Genomic DNA, 17,579 nt, shown 5'->3' with positions numbered 1-17,579 from the left:
CCTACATTTCAAAAGGTATGGGGGGTATGGTGCGCTTCTCCGAGTACTGCTTACTCGGCTCATGGATTATCTGAGGCATTAAGGGCAGAACAGGCCGAACAGCAGTGATTCTGATGTGTGAGGGGGTCGAAGCTGATCATATTGAATTGGCCCAGCCAGGGCCGGTATACCATGTCTGTGTAGTTCCTGTATTACAGGGGGAAATGTGAAGATACAGCGCAGGTGTTTGTTTTTTGTATTTATAATGTACAAGTCATATGTACGTCTCTCCTAAATGCCACTGATGTACTTTTAATATTGGATCTTGTACCGAGACTGCCATTATTTGCTTTGTGTGTTCAATAAAGCGAATAAAAAATAAATAAATAGAAAATTGATGATGTGTATATAAGAGAACGTTTTATTAGGCTACTTTCACACCTGCGTTCGATCGGATCCGTTCATATTAATGCAGACGGTGGCTCCGTTCAGAACGGATCCGTCTGCATTAGAACTTAGAAAATTTTTCTAAGTCTGAAAGTAGCCTGAGCGGATCCGTTCAGACTTTACATTTAAAGTCAATGGGGGACGGATCCGCTTGAAGATTGAGCCATATGGTGTCATCTTCAAGCGGATCCGTCCCCATTGACTTACATTGTAAGTCGGAACGGATCCGCTCGCCTCCGCACGGCCAGGCTGCAAGCAGCGTTCAGGTGTCCGCTCACTGAGCGGAGGCTGAGCGCTGGCAGACGGATGCATTCTCAGTGGATCCGCCTCCACTGAGAATGCATTAGGGCCAGACGGCTGCGTTCAGGACCGCTCGTGAGCCCCTTCAAACGGAGCTCACGAGCGGACACCTGAACGCAGGTGTGAAAGGAGCCTTAGGGACAACATATTAAAAGTTTAGATAAAGGTTTAGTTACTCTTTTTTTTAAATAGATTTTCTCAGCAGGATCAACACTATTAAAATCCAAGCTTACTGCCCTGCAGGGTTGACACTGCTGTTTCAGTGTCATGTAGGAGGCCTGAGGGCCTGACCCAAGCCCTTGAAACACCAGTTCAACACCACCCCACAGCTCCTATTGGCCCTGTGTTCCTGCGCTTGCGCCATTAGTCTGAGTATCGGCACATGCGCAGAAGGTGTCGGCGCACACCTAGAAGTGGAGGCGGTTTCGGACAGAAGAATCGAGCAGAGCAGGTTTTCGATTGTGGATTTCACCCTTTGCAATGTATAGGGTGACCCCTTCGGCAGACTCGTAGGCTATAAATTCTGCCAATCCATAGCGCTTGGTACTGAAAGCGGCAGCGCCCAGTGTGCCGGAGCAGCCTGCCGGAGAGGTGTAGTGTGAAGCTAGCCTTAGTCGGCTTTAGTGAGTTTGTCCTGTTCCTTGGCAGTGCACCTCAGCTACATTCCCGGCCCTGTTTTCTGCTTGCAGGCACCTTCTGGAACAGACACCATGGCAAAGGGCGGTGTTACCACAAACATCAGTACCAAGCACCAGTGCATCACTGCCATGAAGGAGTACGAGAGCAAGTCACTGGAGGTGAGCGCCGTGTCCAGGGCCCTCTTCTCAGACCTTTCTCATGTTTCTCTGACACCGTTTCTACTTGTAGGAGCTGCGTCTGGAAGATTATCAGGCCAACAGAAAGGGGCCCCAGAATCCGGTGGGTGCAGCGACAGGTACCAGCCTATTTGGGGCAGCCACAGCCACATCGAGCGCCCCCACAGGCCTGTTTGGCGCCACACCCTCCAGCAGCAACTTTTCATTTGGGAACAAAAATGCCTTTGGACAAAGTAAGTTGTGTGTTATGTGCCTTGTGTGATGGCGTGCCGGTCAGTGCGCTGGACTGGCTTTCTCATTGTGACGGTATTTGCAGCTACCAGCACCTTTGGAGCGAACACAGGAGGTCTTTTTGGCCAGCCCGCCGCCCAGCCGGCCACTAGCTTATTTAATAAGCCCTTTGGCCAAGCTACCACCACACAGAACACCGGCTTTTCATTCGGAAACACGAACACGCTGGGGCAGGCGAGCACAATGGTGAGTGTTGCTCTGTACTGTACTCCTGTCTGACGTACATGCGAATATATGATTAATGTGGGGTCCGCTCTGCAGGGTCTCTTTGGAAGCACTCAACCCACCCAGTCCACCGGCCTCTTTGGCACTTCCACCAGCACTAATGCAGGATCGGCGTTTGGAGCTGGGGCTGGTTTGTTTGGACAGACTAACACCACGCCGTTCGGAGGTGTTGGAAGTTCGGTAAGTAATGTACGGTCTGTGTGCCCCAAAGTCCCTCTTCTAAGATGGGAAGGAAAAAACTAAAATGTGCCTGGACTTTTGTGTAGTAGTAGAGCCTCTTATTAAAGTAAGGGGGGTACATTGCTTAGTCGGGGGGGCCCCTGCATATAGCGGCTACCAACCTAGGGTCCTCGTGAGTGGCAGCTTTCACCCTGATTGCAGGTGGATAGAAGACCCAGACCCTTTCATGTGTGATCCCACCACCGCTGCAGCTCTTATCCTTTCTCTTCCAGACCCTGTTCAATACCAAGCCAGCTGGATTTGGGACGACCACGACCAGCGCCCCTGCGTTTGGCACCGGTACCGGAGGACTCTTCGGTAACAGTACTTCACTATAAATATTAGTCACTGGAGGAAGAGCAGGCGTCTGTTTAGCAGTAAAACGTGTAAACCATCGCAAGTGTAGTCATTTATCATGATCCAATAAGACTAATGTGCGCATCCGACATACGGGCTGTGTGCGCCGGCAGTTTATATCCTGCGTTGATCCACACGGGAGGGGCACACTTGCAGTACCAAGAAAGTGGAGGCATTGACTTGTAGTGTAGACTTAATGGGCAGCGTTAGTCACTCCCTTCAGTGTCATGGGTGAGATCTGCTGTGGGCCTCCGCTCTCCTTCTTGTGCACCTAGCTGAAGGCTCCATGTAACGGTGCACACAGTAAGGCGTCTCAGCCGGAGGGTTTTCTCTTCCTCATCCTGATTTTTCTCATATTGCTCTACAGGTTTCGGCGCCAATAATACCGGCAGCAGTCTCTTTGGGAATAAGACCGCTCCAGGGACACTTGGTGCAGGCCTTGGCACCGCATTTGGACAAGGTAGGGTTAACTACACTGTGCTGTTTGGCTGTGATTTTTGGGGAGGAAGGTGAACTGCTGCTGGAAGTCCCGGCAGGCACCGGATGGGATCCTGGCTGTCAGGCGTTCTCACCAGATGCAACTCCTGGCGTCTGCTCAGAAATCCAATTCTAAAAATGCCCCCTACAATGCCCGGGCCCCTCCTATAGATCATACTTGCCCTGCTCCCTGCCACTCCAGATGCCTGCACAGCTCCATCTCCACATTGCACGGATCAAAACGCCTGGTGACGTGGGGGTGCAGCCAATAGCGGGCCGCCATGGTGACGGGTTCTGATTCAGTGCCGTGTAATACCTGGGCACGCCGAGCCCACTGCACCAAGAGTCTTTGATTTCTGACATCCTGGGGCATAGAGATACGGTTATTCTGGGGAAGCTGCCCCTGCTGGACTCTTCCCATGTTGCTTAGAAACTGGTTTAACTCTTTGCTCCTTTGAAGTGCTTATTGGTCTTGCTGTGTCAAAAGAATGGCAAACTTTGACCATGTGTTTGTACGTGATGTCATAGTCCACGAGTGCAGGTTCTGCAGGATGACCTCACATGGACAAGTCTCCTGAATACTTCCTAGAGCGTTTTATGTTCTGACGACTTTGCCTTCTGTTTTTCCGTCCCAGGTCTGAACACGGGCCAGACGTCACTGTTTGGGAGCAATCAGCCAAAACTTGGTGGCACGCTTGGCACAGGCGCCTTTGGTTCTACTGGGTTTAATGCAGCCAACACAGGCCTGGGATTCGGGGGTCCTCAAGCTCCTATGGGTGAGTTTCTGCTCCTTTAGTTAATGATGGCTGCACTTATCGCTGTGTGATGTGCACTTCCTGCTGCTGCCCCGCACGTCACTATGGGGATGGATCATCCGCACTGGTGCACAGGATGATGGGTCTTCTAGTCCCAGTAACTTAACCTTCTCCTGTGTGTTTTTCTACAACTATCTTTGTGTTTTATACTGCTGTTGGGGTTCTGACCTCGGTTTCGTTACTTTTAGCTTTGGCTGATCCCAACGCGGCGGCGCAGCAGCTGGTTCTTCAGCAGCAGCTCACTGCTCTGGCCTATTCTCCATATGGAGACTCGCCTCTCTTCAGAAATCCTATTTCAGACCCAAAGAAGAAGGAGGAGGTAAGTGAGCGGACGTGAAATGCAGAGTTCATGTTTCATTCTGCTGTTTACTGACCTGGTGGTCTCTGTCTTATTAGCGCCTGAAGCCCACTAATCCGGCAGCACAGAAAGCCCTTACTACCCCCACACACTACAAGCTCACCCCTCGCCCAGCTACCAAAGTGCGCCCCAAAGCACTGCAGACCGCGGGAACCGCAAAGACACAACTGTTCGACGGGTTGGACGATGATGAGCCGTCTCTGTCCAGCGGAGCCTTCATGCCTAGGTGAGAGATCCTGATTGTATGTGGCTGCACATGAAGTTTACACAAATTGGGGGAGGGGGAGGGGTGTGAAGTGGTTGTCCGTTGCCCACGTCTCACTGGGACATGGCATAACTAAGTGAAGGGGTCTGACCGCTGGTACCTAAGGTCGGAGGGGCAGCATTGATTTAGCTCTACGTCCCATTCACTTTAATATAGATGTGTCCATGTATTGGTGGAGGTTTGAAAAGTCAGACCCTCGTGATCATAATGATGATGGAATTTTTAGGGTCCGGCGACGTCGCAGAAAAGTCGGCAACTTGTTTTGTAATGGCTGTCAATGGGGTCGCTGCAACGCGTTTTATGGATGGCTTTTATTGCAGCGTGTCACATTGCAACACCATTGACTCTCATTACTAAAACCTTGTGAGACATCGCCATGTAGCTGCAGCCTCCTTGTTGCGCCTCCTTGTTGCGCCTCCTTGTTGCGCCTCCTTGTTGCGCCTCCTTGTTGCGCCAGCCTTAAGCCATGGGTCATCATATTTTGAGATGGATGACTCCTTTCAATGTGGCCATGTTGCTGCTCATGTAAGCCTTGCCTGTGTGCAGCATGCTGCTGCCATACCGCTACATGACTACTCAGAAATGTACAGGAAGCCCTTAGTGGGAGCTGTGGCCATGTTGGTTGTCCCCAGTTTCCTCGCACAGACAGTAAACCTATGGAGGCTCCCTTTCAGGCTGCTGTTGTTCCGAGCTCCAGGGAATACGCTCTGCGTTCTAGTTTCCAGTTTGTGATTATATTACAGAAGTGCAAGGAAGGTCCATCTTCTTTTCTTGTTTCAGGAAGAGCATAAAGAAATTGGTGCTGAAAAACCTGAACATCAGCAATCTGGCCTCGCCGTCCCGTAGCGAGCAGGACGAGGCGTCCTCTCCTGCCAGGTACCCGGAGAACGATGACGGGTAAGGCCCTCACATTTGCTGCTTTCCTGTAGTCGGCTCTCTGCTGTGATCCTGTATAATGAAGGCTGATTGCTTTACAGAGTCAATGAGAGGAACGGCCCTGAAGTGGACGGACACGAAGTATCCGAATTCTACCCTCCTCCTCCATCAAAGCTGCTCCCTCAGAGTCTGGAGAAGAAGCGCATGAACAGCGGTATGGACGACACCATTGTGGCGCTGAACATGCGCAACGCTCTCAGGAACAGCCTGGATGGCAGTGCAGAGGAGAGTTCCCTCACAGAGGAGGACATCCTCCATGATGTGCCCCCTCACCCTGCCGGTAAGGGACCGCTCAGAATGGCAGTGCGCAACTTATTTCAAAAGCCAGAACTTCGTTTTTTTTGGCAGGACAAGTTGTCATTGTATAACTGAACGGGGTTATCCGTGAAATGATGACCCATCTTCATTATCAGACTGGGCGTCCAGGACCCAGCACCCCCACCGATCAGCTGTTCCAGGGAGCCGCCGCCGCGCACTCCGGAGCTCTGGGGAGTTCGGCCAGCCCTCCAGGCACAGTGCTGTACATAGTACATTCACTTCTATGGGGCCGAGCTGCAGCTAGGTCATGTGACCGATGACATCACATGGCCTAGGAAGAGACCACCACAGTCCCAGAGCCACCGACCCCTTCTAACAGCTGATCGCTGCGGCTCCTGAAGGATGTCATCAATTACCGGATAACCCCTTTTAAAGTTGTTCCCGCTCGGTTTAGAGTTTGTGTAATTGCTGAATAAACACGTCAGTTATACGGCAAAGTGAAAACCGTAAAAAAAACTAATTTGGTTTTTGCTTTAATATTTTTGCCCTCATCAATACAAATTGTTTTATTTGACTATTTCGGTTTAAACCACTGACACTGGAGTTATTTCTGATCCCGGCAATGGGCGCCAGCTCTATAATGGAGCTCCTGAGCCGCGCAGTCTGACCATTAACCCTCTACTTGCTCCCTCGTAATGTAATGGCGCCCAGCCAGAACTGATTGATGTGGTCTCGTGTGGCGATTGGGATGGTTCCGTACTGCAGGATCTGCCTTCTGACCCGTCTGTATTTCTCTCCTCCCAGGCATTGTGCTAACAAGAGAAGGTTACTACACAATCCCCTCCATGGAGGAACTGGCCAAGATGATTGACGAGGACGGAAAGTGCATTGTGGAAGGCTTCACTATTGGCCGTCGAGGTGAGTGGTGACTCCGTAATGCGGGTTGTTACATTCCTGATGTGGAGTCTCTGAAGCCGCCTGATGGGACCACGTAGAATGGCTGCCACGCTTAGGGCTCAGACACAGAGCCTTAGGCCCCTTATGTGCCGTCCTCCCGCCATTATTCTCTCGAGCATAGTGCAAAATGCCAGGAAGAAACTGACAAAACAGATTCCAAGAATTTCCGAAGAACCAGTTTTGTGTCTGATTGCATCAGTCGGACAGAGAGAAGTTGCATCCCGCTGTGGCCGCCGGCCGGGGCACTACTTTCATGGTTTCATCAGACCCCTTTGCCAAAATACTCGTCCTCCAATGTAAATAAATGGGGTTCTGGAAATCTGACGTTCGTCGAGACAAGTGGCAGATTTGCCCATTAAGTCGGGTTAATCCTCTTGTGCTTCTGTGGCAGGATTAAAGGGGTTGTCCCTTCAGCAAATAGCTTTTATTATTATATAGAGAAATTTAACGGGGTGGTCTCATCTCAGGCAGTGGGGGTATATCGCTAGGATATGTCCCCAATGTCTGATGGGTGCGGGTCCCGCACCTACACCTAGGATTGAGCGGGAAAGGTGATGACCACTGCCAAGCGCTCTCCCCATACAAGTGAGTGGGAGCACACTGCACATGCGCAGCCACTGCTCCCATTCATTTCTCTGGGGCCGACAGATAATAGCCGTGGCAGCCCCATAGAAATGAATGTAGGGTGGCTGAGCAGTGTGCCCTCCACAACTTTTGGGGGTTCGTTCTTATAGTAGGTGCAGGTCCCAGAGGTGGGACCCACACCTATCAGACAATGGGGGCATATCCTAGCGATATGCCCCCATTGTTTGAAATGGGGAAAACCCCCTTTAATACAAGCCACTTCCTAATGTAGTGATTGCCCATATTGCCTCCTTTGCTGGCTGGATTCATTTTTTTCCATCACATTATACATGGCTCGTTACCATGGTTACGACCACCCTGCAATCCAGGAGCAGTGGTGCTTGCACAATATAGGGGGGGAAGAAAGCACTGGCCTATGTGTGCTGGATTGTAGGGTGGTTGTACCCATGGAAACAAGCAGTGTATACTGTGATGGAAAAATTGATTCAGCCAGCAAAGGAAGCAACATGGAGAATCACAATACATTAGTAAGGGCCTTGTAGAGAACGTTACTACATGTTAAATGCCCCTTGCTGAAGTGAGAGGTCCCCTTTAGCATCCGACGTGGATTTCTGCTGCAGGTTCTCTTGAATATGGACTGGATGCACCTCAGGCATATCTGTAATGTGTGGTCTTAGCCGCTGGTTCGTGGTCCATGTAATACTCCGGTATCGGTTCTAATGCAGATTTTCTCTCCGCCCTCCAGGTTATGGATCTATCTATTTTGAAGGACTGGTCGACCTGACCAACCTGAACCTGGATGAAATAGTCCATGTTCGAAATAAGGAGGTGATTGTGTATACAGATGATGGGAATAAGCCGCCTGTGGGTGAAGGGCTGAACAGGTATGTCCCCTATAAAGCAGGGCTTACGTTCTGTATCTTTGTGTACGCGGCGAGGTGCATCCACTAGGAGAGTGGAGGAGGCTTCGCCCTTTACAAACCCTGCAGTAGACGTTTGGCTGCTTCGCATGTGCACAGGCGCTGCGACAGATCTTTCTGAATCCGGGTTAAAATCTGCAAGTTAAACGACACTTGTTGTGGTTTTCACATTATGATTCTCAAAGGGTGAATTCTGCAGAAAATCTGGTCATGCTCTGGATTGAAAATCTACTCTGCAAGTCAATTCCTGCCCAGAATTTGTATATTTTTATTTTTTTATTGTTAAACTCTTTTCCAGGACTTGGATATTGATTATTTATCCTTTGAAATGGTTATCAATATCAGGTCAGTGGGAGCCAACATCTGCTGGTACCTAAAACTATATAGTGTATAGAGCACAAACGGAAGACTCCATCCGCTGTGTGATATAATGGGTGCTGAGCGGCAGCCCCCCGGCACGACCACCACACAGTGGCCTGAGCCTTCTACCTCCTCTGCCATACACTGTATAGTGTCAGACTTCCACTGATACGACTCCATCCGCTGTGTGATATAATGGGTGCTGAGCGGCAGGACCCCGGCACGACCACCACACAGCGGCCTGAGCCTTCTACCTCCTCTGCCATACACTGTATAGTGTCAGACTTCCACTGATAAGACTCCATCCGCTGTGTGATATAATGGGTGCTGAGCGGCAGCCCCCCGGCACGACCACCACACAGCGGCCTGAGCCTTCTGCCTCCTCTGCCATACACCGTATAGTGTCAGACTTCCACTGATAAGACTCCATCCGCTGTGTGATATAATGGGAGCTGAGCGGCAGCCCCCCGGCACGACCACCACACAGCGGCCTGAGCCTTCTGCCTCCTCTGCCATACACCGTATAGTGTCAGACTTCCACTGATAAGACTCCATCCGCTGTGTGATATAATGGGAGCTGAGCGGCAGCCCCCCGGCACAACCACCACACAGCGGCCTGAGCCTTCTGCCTCCTCTCCCATACACTGTATAGTGTCAGACTTCCACTGATAAGACTCCATCCGCTGTGTGATATACTGGGTGCTGAGCGGCAGCCCCCCGGCACGACCACCACACAGCGGCCTGAGCCTTCTGCCTCCTCTGCCATACACCGTATAGTGTCAGACTTCCACTGATAAGACTCCATCCGCTGTGTGATATACTGGGTGCTGAGCGGCAGCCCCCCGGCACGACCACCACACAGCGGCCTGAGCCTTCTGCCTCCTCTGCCATACACCGTATAGTGTCAGACTTCCACTGATAAGACTCCATCCCAGAAAACCCCTTTTTAATATCTCTTCCACTTTGCTTCTACTGTACTATACGGTGATAATGAAATTCCTGAATCTGCAATCTCTTCTGACTTAGGGCTGCGGAGGTGACCCTGAATGAGGTGTGGCCAATCGACAAGACCACCCGCTCCCTGATAAAGAGCCCTGAGCGGCTGGAAGAGATGAATTATAAGAGCAAGCTGGAAGCCGCCTCCCGAAAACAAGGGGCCCAATTTAAGGAGTACCGTCCAGAGACGGGCTCCTGGGTGTTCAAGGTGAGGATGTCCTGTCCTTCTGTATTAGTATATTAAGAGAGCGGTGCAAGCTGCAATGGTCGCTGTCTGCCTGGGGAGCATGGAGCGGCTGCCCCATGTATGCACAGCAGATGGTCTAGGAGCTCTTATCCTGCAGTGATTGCATGTATATGGCTGCTGCTCCATCTTTCCCGGTGTCCTGACCTTACACACACTTACTGGAGGAGTTATTGTCGACACCGCACAGTATAGAAAGCCTGATATTCCCATCACCGCGGCCGCTCGTACGGAGAAGCTGTTTGCTTCCCGCTGTCGTCTTCTGGCCATTTAATGTGGTGACGTTGATTCTAATGCCGCTCCTTGTCATCTCCTACAGGTGAAGCACTTCTCCAAGTACGGGCTGCAAGACTCGGATGAGGAAGAGGAAGATGCCACATCCACCGCTGAAACAAAGAAAATGAAAGCGGCTGCCCTCCCCCCTCCTGGACAGCAGCCGCCCCAACAGCAGGCTGTACTCAATGGGAGACCTACCCCTCCACCGCAGGTAGAGAGAGGCCAAGTGTTTCACCACATGCAGCCCTCCCTGGTTAGACGCCAGTTCCCACTGGGACGCGGCGTCTAGCACCGTCACATTACCAGTGGCCCGTTATAAAGTCTGACTGATTCCGAATGATGATGCGTGGCTGGAGACTCTCATTCTACTTCGTCTCGTCTTTTCTTGACCGGGCGGCAGGTGCGGGATGGCTCAGGGGCTGCCTTAGGTTGTGGCTCTGTCGGGGGAGATGTCTATTCTCCTGGCTGATGACTGGGATCATGTCATGGAGGGTGGACTACTTGCAGATGCCTTAGGCTGTGCGGTCTTGGTGAGAGGTCATGGAGAAGTGAGCGCTGTACGTGTGGCGGTTATCGCACAGCAGGGGATTTGTTACCTTGTAATGTGCCTGCTAGGACCACCCATAGCTCTAGACCCCCAAAGCAGACCTTATAATGTACATCAAGTAAAGGAGGAATGATCAATATCTATATTAGTCATAAGGGTGCAGGAGGGGGGGGGCGACGTGTTCATCTCCGTGACCCTAATAAATCTCAAGTTCAGTGTTATTTCAGTCATGAAGTGGTTAAAGAGAAATGTCACCTTGGGAAGCCCATCCCGCTCCTGGGCTGCAGCAGTGTTCTGTATACGGCTGCAGCCATTTATTACCTCAGCTATGGGAGGGTATGACCTCACAATGAGGTAGAATCCCCCTTTATCATCTGACTTGTCACAAGCCTTCAGCTTACACCACAGACCCTGGAGCTGCGGTGAGGCAGGGGTTACTTACCACTGATGGAGGCGGAGGCTTTTACTCTGGTCTTATAGGCGGCAGGGAACGCAGCCTGTGCGCCATTACTTAGGTCGCTTTCCCTTCTATTATCTTTTGTAAAATGGCAGCTGCGATGGGGAGGGTAGAAGCGGTGGGTGGGCGTGCAGCCACGCTCATACGATCTGTCAGCGGGTCCGGACAACTCACACCTCTGTATTATAGTGGCGGCCGTGCACACGGGCCAGGGCCTTGTTCTGCACTCGCTGCCGTCTTCTCATGTCCTTTTTAAAGGGGTTGTGATTTATCCTTTAGCCACGGGATGGGGAAAACTGTGGGGGTCCTAGTGCTGGGACCCACAGGATCGGTGGCCCCCTGCAATGAATGGAGCAGCAGGTTGGACGTGTGCCTCCATTCTGAGGCACATTCACCATGTTTTGCATTGCAGAGGGTTTACGGGGTCACTGGCAGGAGAGGGTCCCATGAATGGAGACCATGGGGCGGCTTTTACCAGTCACTGCCTCAGCGTTTGGCTGTTTTCAGAAGTCCCATTGCAGTGACTGGAAAACTGCACCATCCCCCGTCCGAGACCCTCCAATCAAACAGTGGACATAGCGAGTCGGCACAATTTTACTGGCTTTTGATTACATTATAAGGTTACATTTCATATGTTTAACAATTGATCAGTAAACGGAACTTCTACAACAGTTTCTTTGTATTTATTGGCATTTGTTACAGTGAATTCTATGATATCAGTGAGTGGAGCTCAGCCTGCCGGCAGAACATCGGGCTTCAGCTGTTAGTTCAGGTGTAGCCAGAAACATGTGCATATACACCTGTATATCCCTACATTAACTGCAAGCAATTATAGAAGTTATCCATCACTCAAGTCATATTTTAATAAGAGAGATGGGGGGGGGGGGACGTGCCGATGTGAGGTAATGAATAGTTAATAACATTGATTTAAAATATAAATATAAACATGTGCACGGGCATTAGTAACCTAACTGAATAACCGTTGTAATATGTGTAAAATCGTGCGCCCCACATCCGCACACGTGTGTTCATCCATCCATCCATCCATCCATCCATCTTGGGTTGTCCACATACATGCAGCCACCTGCCCATATATACAGACATCCGCACATACACAGCCACCTGCCCATATATACAGACATCCGCACATACATGCAGCCACCTGCCCATATATACAGACATCCGCACATACATGCAGCCACCTGCCCATATATACAGACATCCGCACATACACAGCCACCTGCCCATATATACAGACATCCGCACATACATGCAGCCACCTGCCCATATATACAGACATCCGCACATACATGCAGCCACCTGCCCATATATACAGACATCCGCACATACACAGCCACCTGCCCATATATACAGACATCCGCACATACATGCAGCCACCTGCCCATATATACAGACATCCGCACATACATGCAGCCACCTGCCCATATATACAGACATCCGCACATACACAGCCACCTGCCCATATATACAGACATCCGCACATACACAGCCACCTGCCCATATATACAGACATCCGCACATACATGCAGCCACCTGCCCATATATACAGATGTCCGCACATACACAGCCACCTGCCCATATATACAGACATCCGCACATACGCAGCCACCTGCCCATATATACAGACATCCGCACATACGCAGCCACCTGCCCATATATACAGACATCCGCACATACGCAGCCACCTGCCCATATATACAGACATCCGCACGTACGTGCAGCCGCCTGCCCGTATATACAGACATCCGCACATACATGCAGCCACCTGCCCATATATACAGACATCCGCACACAGTCAGATATATCTCTATGTATAACACACACTAGATCTGTAGAGACTATAGTGCTCGCACATTAGGTGCACACTCCACAGATATATTCATCTTAAATATGTAAGGATTAGTTATTATATATTTTAGGATATAGAAATAACCGGTAAATTATCAATCATTAGTCTGGAAGATTATCTCTGATTACGGGACAGTCCGTCAGGTCCCTGGAGAGTTCGGGTTCCATAAAGACCGATATTTCTTTGTTTTTTTCAAAGATGGTGAATATGATGCAGATTTAACTTCCATGCTATATGCGTGTGAGACCGATGTCCGTACTTCTGAGATGGTGGCGATTTCTGGACTTCTCCGTTTTTGTGCTATGAGGCTTCTTGCGGACAGGATTATATGGGATCCCGCGGTTTGGGCATGTTGTGGAATAGGTTGATTTGGTAGAAAGTCTGGAGATGGTTGAATGTTTAGGGCTCGTTCAGACGGCCATATGCTGTCCGCAAAGATGCGGATAGTTTTTTTGCGGACAGTTCAGCATGTCCGCAGAACGGATTGCATTCCGTTTTTTTTACTGACCCATAGACTTCAATGTGGCCATGTCCTGATTTTTCACTGACAAGTATAGGACATGTTTCATTTGTTTTACTGAGCCGTGCAGTGGAAGAAAAGGGCCCCATAGAAGTGAATAGGACAGCATCTAAACCGCAAAAAAACGGATCCGCATACGGCCGTCTGAATGAGCCCTTATATGGAGCGTCTTGTTTAGTTTTCTGAAATGTTTGAGTTCTTGGGCACGACCACCATGGTTGTAGACGGGTTCCTTGAGCGCCACAATTTTTCCAGCACAGATCAGAGTAGCGGGGGTCAATGTGGTTTAGTTTTACCGGACGCCATCTCCAAAGTATTTTCCGTGAGCATTCGCGGTGGTGCATTCCTATGGATATTTCGTTAGTCCAGTTGGACGCAGATCCCCCGTTCTCGGAGGATTAGGTTGTTCCTCGGTCTTTCCCATTGTAGCAGATGTTTATTTTTTGGCTGATTTCCGGCGTAGAAGTTACAAATACCTTTTCATTATAGGATTTTGAGTAGATCGGACTCATCTGATGATGGAAAACCCTTTACATGTGACCGATCCAAACTAGAAAATCTCCTTGTCGTGTGTTTTTTTTTTTTTTTTTTTTAAGGGCTTTTTGTCACTTCAGCAAATGGCATTTATTATGTAGAAGTTGTTCATACCAGCCACTGGATTCATTGTTCCATCCCATTATACACGGCTCGTGTCCATGGTTACGACCACTCTGCAATCCATCAGCAGTGGTGGTCGTGCTTGCACATTACAGGAAAGAAACGCTGGCTCCCACGGTCCCGGCCACCAGAGAGGCTGCAAGCACGACCACCACTGATGGATTACAGGGTGGTCGTAACCATGGACACGAGCAGTGTATAATGGGATGGGAAAATGAAGCCAGCCAGCAAAGGAAGCAATATGGAGAATCACAATACATTAGTAAGTGCCTTGTATTAGCATTTATTATGTAGAGGAAGTTATCTGCTGAAGTGAGAGGACCCCTTTAAATCTGCACCGATTTCCCCGTCCTGTAGAAGTGCGCACTGTGGGTATTTCCAGTAAATTAAAGTGGCTTCTCACCCGGAGCCTCGTCGGCGAGCTTTCTCACCGTGCGGAGTTTCACTTTCTCCTTGGAAACAGGACCTTGTGGCTCCCCCTAGTGTCAGACTGTGTGAGCGGCACCTCTGCTCCCACAATGCACTGGGAACAGGAAACCAGTATAACTCGAACAAAGCTGAATGGTGGGTGCTGTCGCAGAGAAGCTGGGTGTAGTAGTCATTGGGCTTGGGGCTTCTAAATGTGCCCCCTAGTGTCCAGTGCATGACGTGGTCGCAGGTGGTGGGGGATGGGATCAGCCGAGCTGCATGTATAGCGTATGCTCTAATGTGCATACTGTGGTTATGAAGAGGTTAACGTGTGCATCTGAATCATTGAAACCACAATCTTAGCTGTCCTCAATACGGCTTTGGCATGATGGGGGTTGTAGTTTTACAACACCTGAAGAGGCACAGGTGTATATTTATATGGAGCTGCAGCATCCCCTCCCACCAAAATGTGTGACCCTGTCGTACAGGGGTACCCGGATGAGGGGGTACATGTCTAGTCCTGCGTGTGGACACACAGTCCCTGAGCACAAGGGTTAAAGCGATCTGCTGGGCCCCCCACTGATGTGCAGAACTAGGGTCTCACATCTCCTGTTTAAGAAGGGATTTTCCAAGATTTTAATACTGATGACCTCCTCTGATCGTGGGGGTCTGACACCAGGGACCCCCCCACCCCTCCTGTGAGTGCCGGTGCTCACCAAGCACAGCGCCCCACGTTGTATAGTGGCCGTGCTTGGTATCGCGTTCAGTCCCTTTTTGAGACTGAGCTGCAAACGGGACACGTGGCCGATGAACGTGTTGTCACTGGCCTCGGGAGAGCAGCAAGAAGACCACCGCGCTACTGGGAGCACTGGTGCCTTCTCAAATGCATAATCGGTGGGGGGTTCCAGGTGTCGGACCCCCGCAGATTTGATACTGATGTCCTATCCTGAGGATAGGTCATCAGTATTAAAGTCTCGGACAAACCCTTTAAATGGAGCGGTTGTCGAGCATGTGCACTCCTGCGCTAATAAAGCCTCTGAGGTGGCGGAGTGCAGCACTGCGGGGGTCTCATCAGTTGCCCCCTTTAACAAACTAGCGGTTATCACCTGCCCAGTGGTTATGCCCCCAAATCCTCATTCAGAGTAGTGGTCTAATGTGACGTAGACTGGCACATGAACCTATTGTACATGCCGTACGCCAGGCCTGACTACAGCCGGGCCCCTATTAGTTTGGTTTGGGTGAGCGGAGATTAAAGTGGACGCTCGGCACCAGCAGAACCCTCACCCAACATCAGGGGAGTCCAGCCACCCCATAGATTGCTCATTGAGCCTGATGAGTTTCCATTCACTGAAAGCAAGAAGATCTGAAACCATGAGAGAGCTGTAAAACTTTGATATGAAATGATTATTCTTCAGTTGCATGAACCCAGATACTGTAACCCCGGGACAGGTGGACAGCAGTCCTGGGGCGGGTGTGGTCTGCAGTGCCCTCTAGTGGTCAGGCGGCTAATCCTCTGTAGTGTTAGAGCCTGGCGGAGGAGGAGCTGGGGCGGGTGTGGTCTGCAGTGCCCTCTAGTGGTCAGGCGGCTAATCCTCTGTAGTGTTAGAGCGGAGGAGGAGCTGGGGCGGGTGTGGTCTGCAGTGCCCTCTAGTGGTCAGGCGGCTAATCCTCTGTAGTGTTAGAGCCTGGCGGAGGAGGAGCTGGGGCGGGTGTGGTCTGCAGTGCCCTCTAGTGGTCAGGCGGCTAATCCTCTGTAGTGTTAGAGCGGAGGAGGAGCTGGGGCGGGTGTGGTCTGCAGTGCCCTCTAGTGGTCAGGCGGCTAATCCTCTGTCTGTACTGTTAGAGCCTGGCAGAGGAGGAGCTGAGGCGGGTGTGGTCTGCAGTGCCCTCTAGTGGTCAGGCGGCTAATCCTCTGTCTGTACTGTTAGAGCCTGGCAGAGGAGGAGGTGAGGCGGGTGTGGTCTGCAGTGCCCTCTAGTGGTCAGGCGGCTAATCCTCTGTCTGTACTGTTAGAGCCTGGCAGAGGAGGAGCTGGGGTGGGTGTGGTCTGCAGTGCCCTCTAGTGGGCAGGCGGCTAATCCTCCGTCTGTCTGTACGGTTAGAGCCTGGCGGAGGAGGAGCTGGGGCGTGTATGGTCTGCAGTGCCCTCTAGTGGTCAGGCAGCTAATCCTCTGTACTGTTAGAGCCTGGCGGAGGAGGAGCTGGGGCGTGTATGGTCTGCAGTGCCCTCTAGTGGTCAGGCAGCTAATCCTCTGTACTGTTAGAGCCTGGCGGAGGAGGAGCTGAGGCGGGTGTGTGGTCTGCAGTGCCCTCTAGTGGTCAGGCGGCTAATCCTCTGTCTGTCTGTACTGTTAGAGCCTGGCGGAGGAGGAGCTGGGGCGTGTATGGTCTGCAGTGCCCTCTAGTGGTCAGGCGGCTAATCCTCTGTCTGTCTGTACTGTTAGAGCCTGGCGGAGGAGGAGCTGGGGCGTGTATGGTCTGCAGTGCCCTCTAGTGGTCAGGCGGCTAATCCTCTGTAGTGTTAGAGCCTGGCGGAGGAGGAGCTGGGGCGGGTGTGTGGTCTGCAGTGCCCTCTAGTGGTCAGGCGGCTAATCCTCTGTCTGTCTGTACTGTTAGAGCCTGGCGGAGGAGGAGCTGGGGCGTGTATGGTCTGCAGTGCCCTCTAGTGGTCAGGCGGCTAATCCTCTGTAGTGTTAGAGCCTGGCGGAGGAGGAGCTGGGGCGGGTGTGGTCTGCAGTGCCCTCTAGTGGTCAGGCGGCTAATCCTCTGTAGTGTTAGAGCCTGGCGGAGGAGGAGCTGGGGCGGGTGTGGTCTGCAGTGCCCTCTAGTGGTCAGGCGGCTAATCCTCTGTCTGTACGGTTAGAGCCTGGTGGAGGAGGAGCTGGGGCGTGTATGGTCTGCAGTGCCCTCTAGTGGTCAGGCGGCTAATCCTCTGTAGTGTTAGAGCCTGGCGGAGGAGGAGCTGGGGCGTGTATGGTCTGCAGTGCCCTCTAGTGGTCAGGCGGCTAATCCTCTGTAGTGTTAGAGCCTGGCGGAGGAG

The 17,579-nt window shown here is 51.3% G+C and overlaps 1 protein-coding gene across 3 annotated transcripts in view; it reads left to right on the top strand.

Annotated features, from left to right (window-relative positions):
- The window catches only part of NUP98 (nucleoporin 98 and 96 precursor), a 33,799-nt gene that overhangs the window by 9,035 nt on the left and 7,185 nt on the right, over positions 1-17,579 (top strand). For all 3 annotated transcript variants that reach the window (XM_044303993.1, XM_044303977.1, XM_044303986.1), the window contains exons 6-20: positions 1,416-1,523; positions 1,594-1,774; positions 1,858-2,018; positions 2,094-2,237; positions 2,510-2,594; positions 3,001-3,093; positions 3,746-3,886; positions 4,114-4,244; positions 4,322-4,509; positions 5,329-5,445; positions 5,526-5,764; positions 6,547-6,660; positions 8,030-8,168; positions 9,591-9,768; positions 10,124-10,291. In XM_044303993.1, the coding sequence (XP_044159928.1) occupies positions 1,416-1,523; positions 1,594-1,774; positions 1,858-2,018; positions 2,094-2,237; positions 2,510-2,594; positions 3,001-3,093; positions 3,746-3,886; positions 4,114-4,244; positions 4,322-4,509; positions 5,329-5,445; positions 5,526-5,764; positions 6,547-6,660; positions 8,030-8,168; positions 9,591-9,768; positions 10,124-10,291 (2,187 nt within the window). The remainder of the gene's footprint in view (positions 1-1,415; positions 1,524-1,593; positions 1,775-1,857; positions 2,019-2,093; positions 2,238-2,509; positions 2,595-3,000; positions 3,094-3,745; positions 3,887-4,113; positions 4,245-4,321; positions 4,510-5,328; positions 5,446-5,525; positions 5,765-6,546; positions 6,661-8,029; positions 8,169-9,590; positions 9,769-10,123; positions 10,292-17,579) is intronic.

This window comes from Bufo gargarizans, chromosome 1 (assembly GCF_014858855.1).
Source record: "Bufo gargarizans isolate SCDJY-AF-19 chromosome 1, ASM1485885v1, whole genome shotgun sequence".
NCBI classification, from domain to species: Eukaryota; Metazoa; Chordata; class Amphibia; order Anura; family Bufonidae; genus Bufo; species Bufo gargarizans.
Note: the sequence above shows the minus strand (reverse complement) of the source record. Positions and strands in the feature narration are given on the sequence as shown.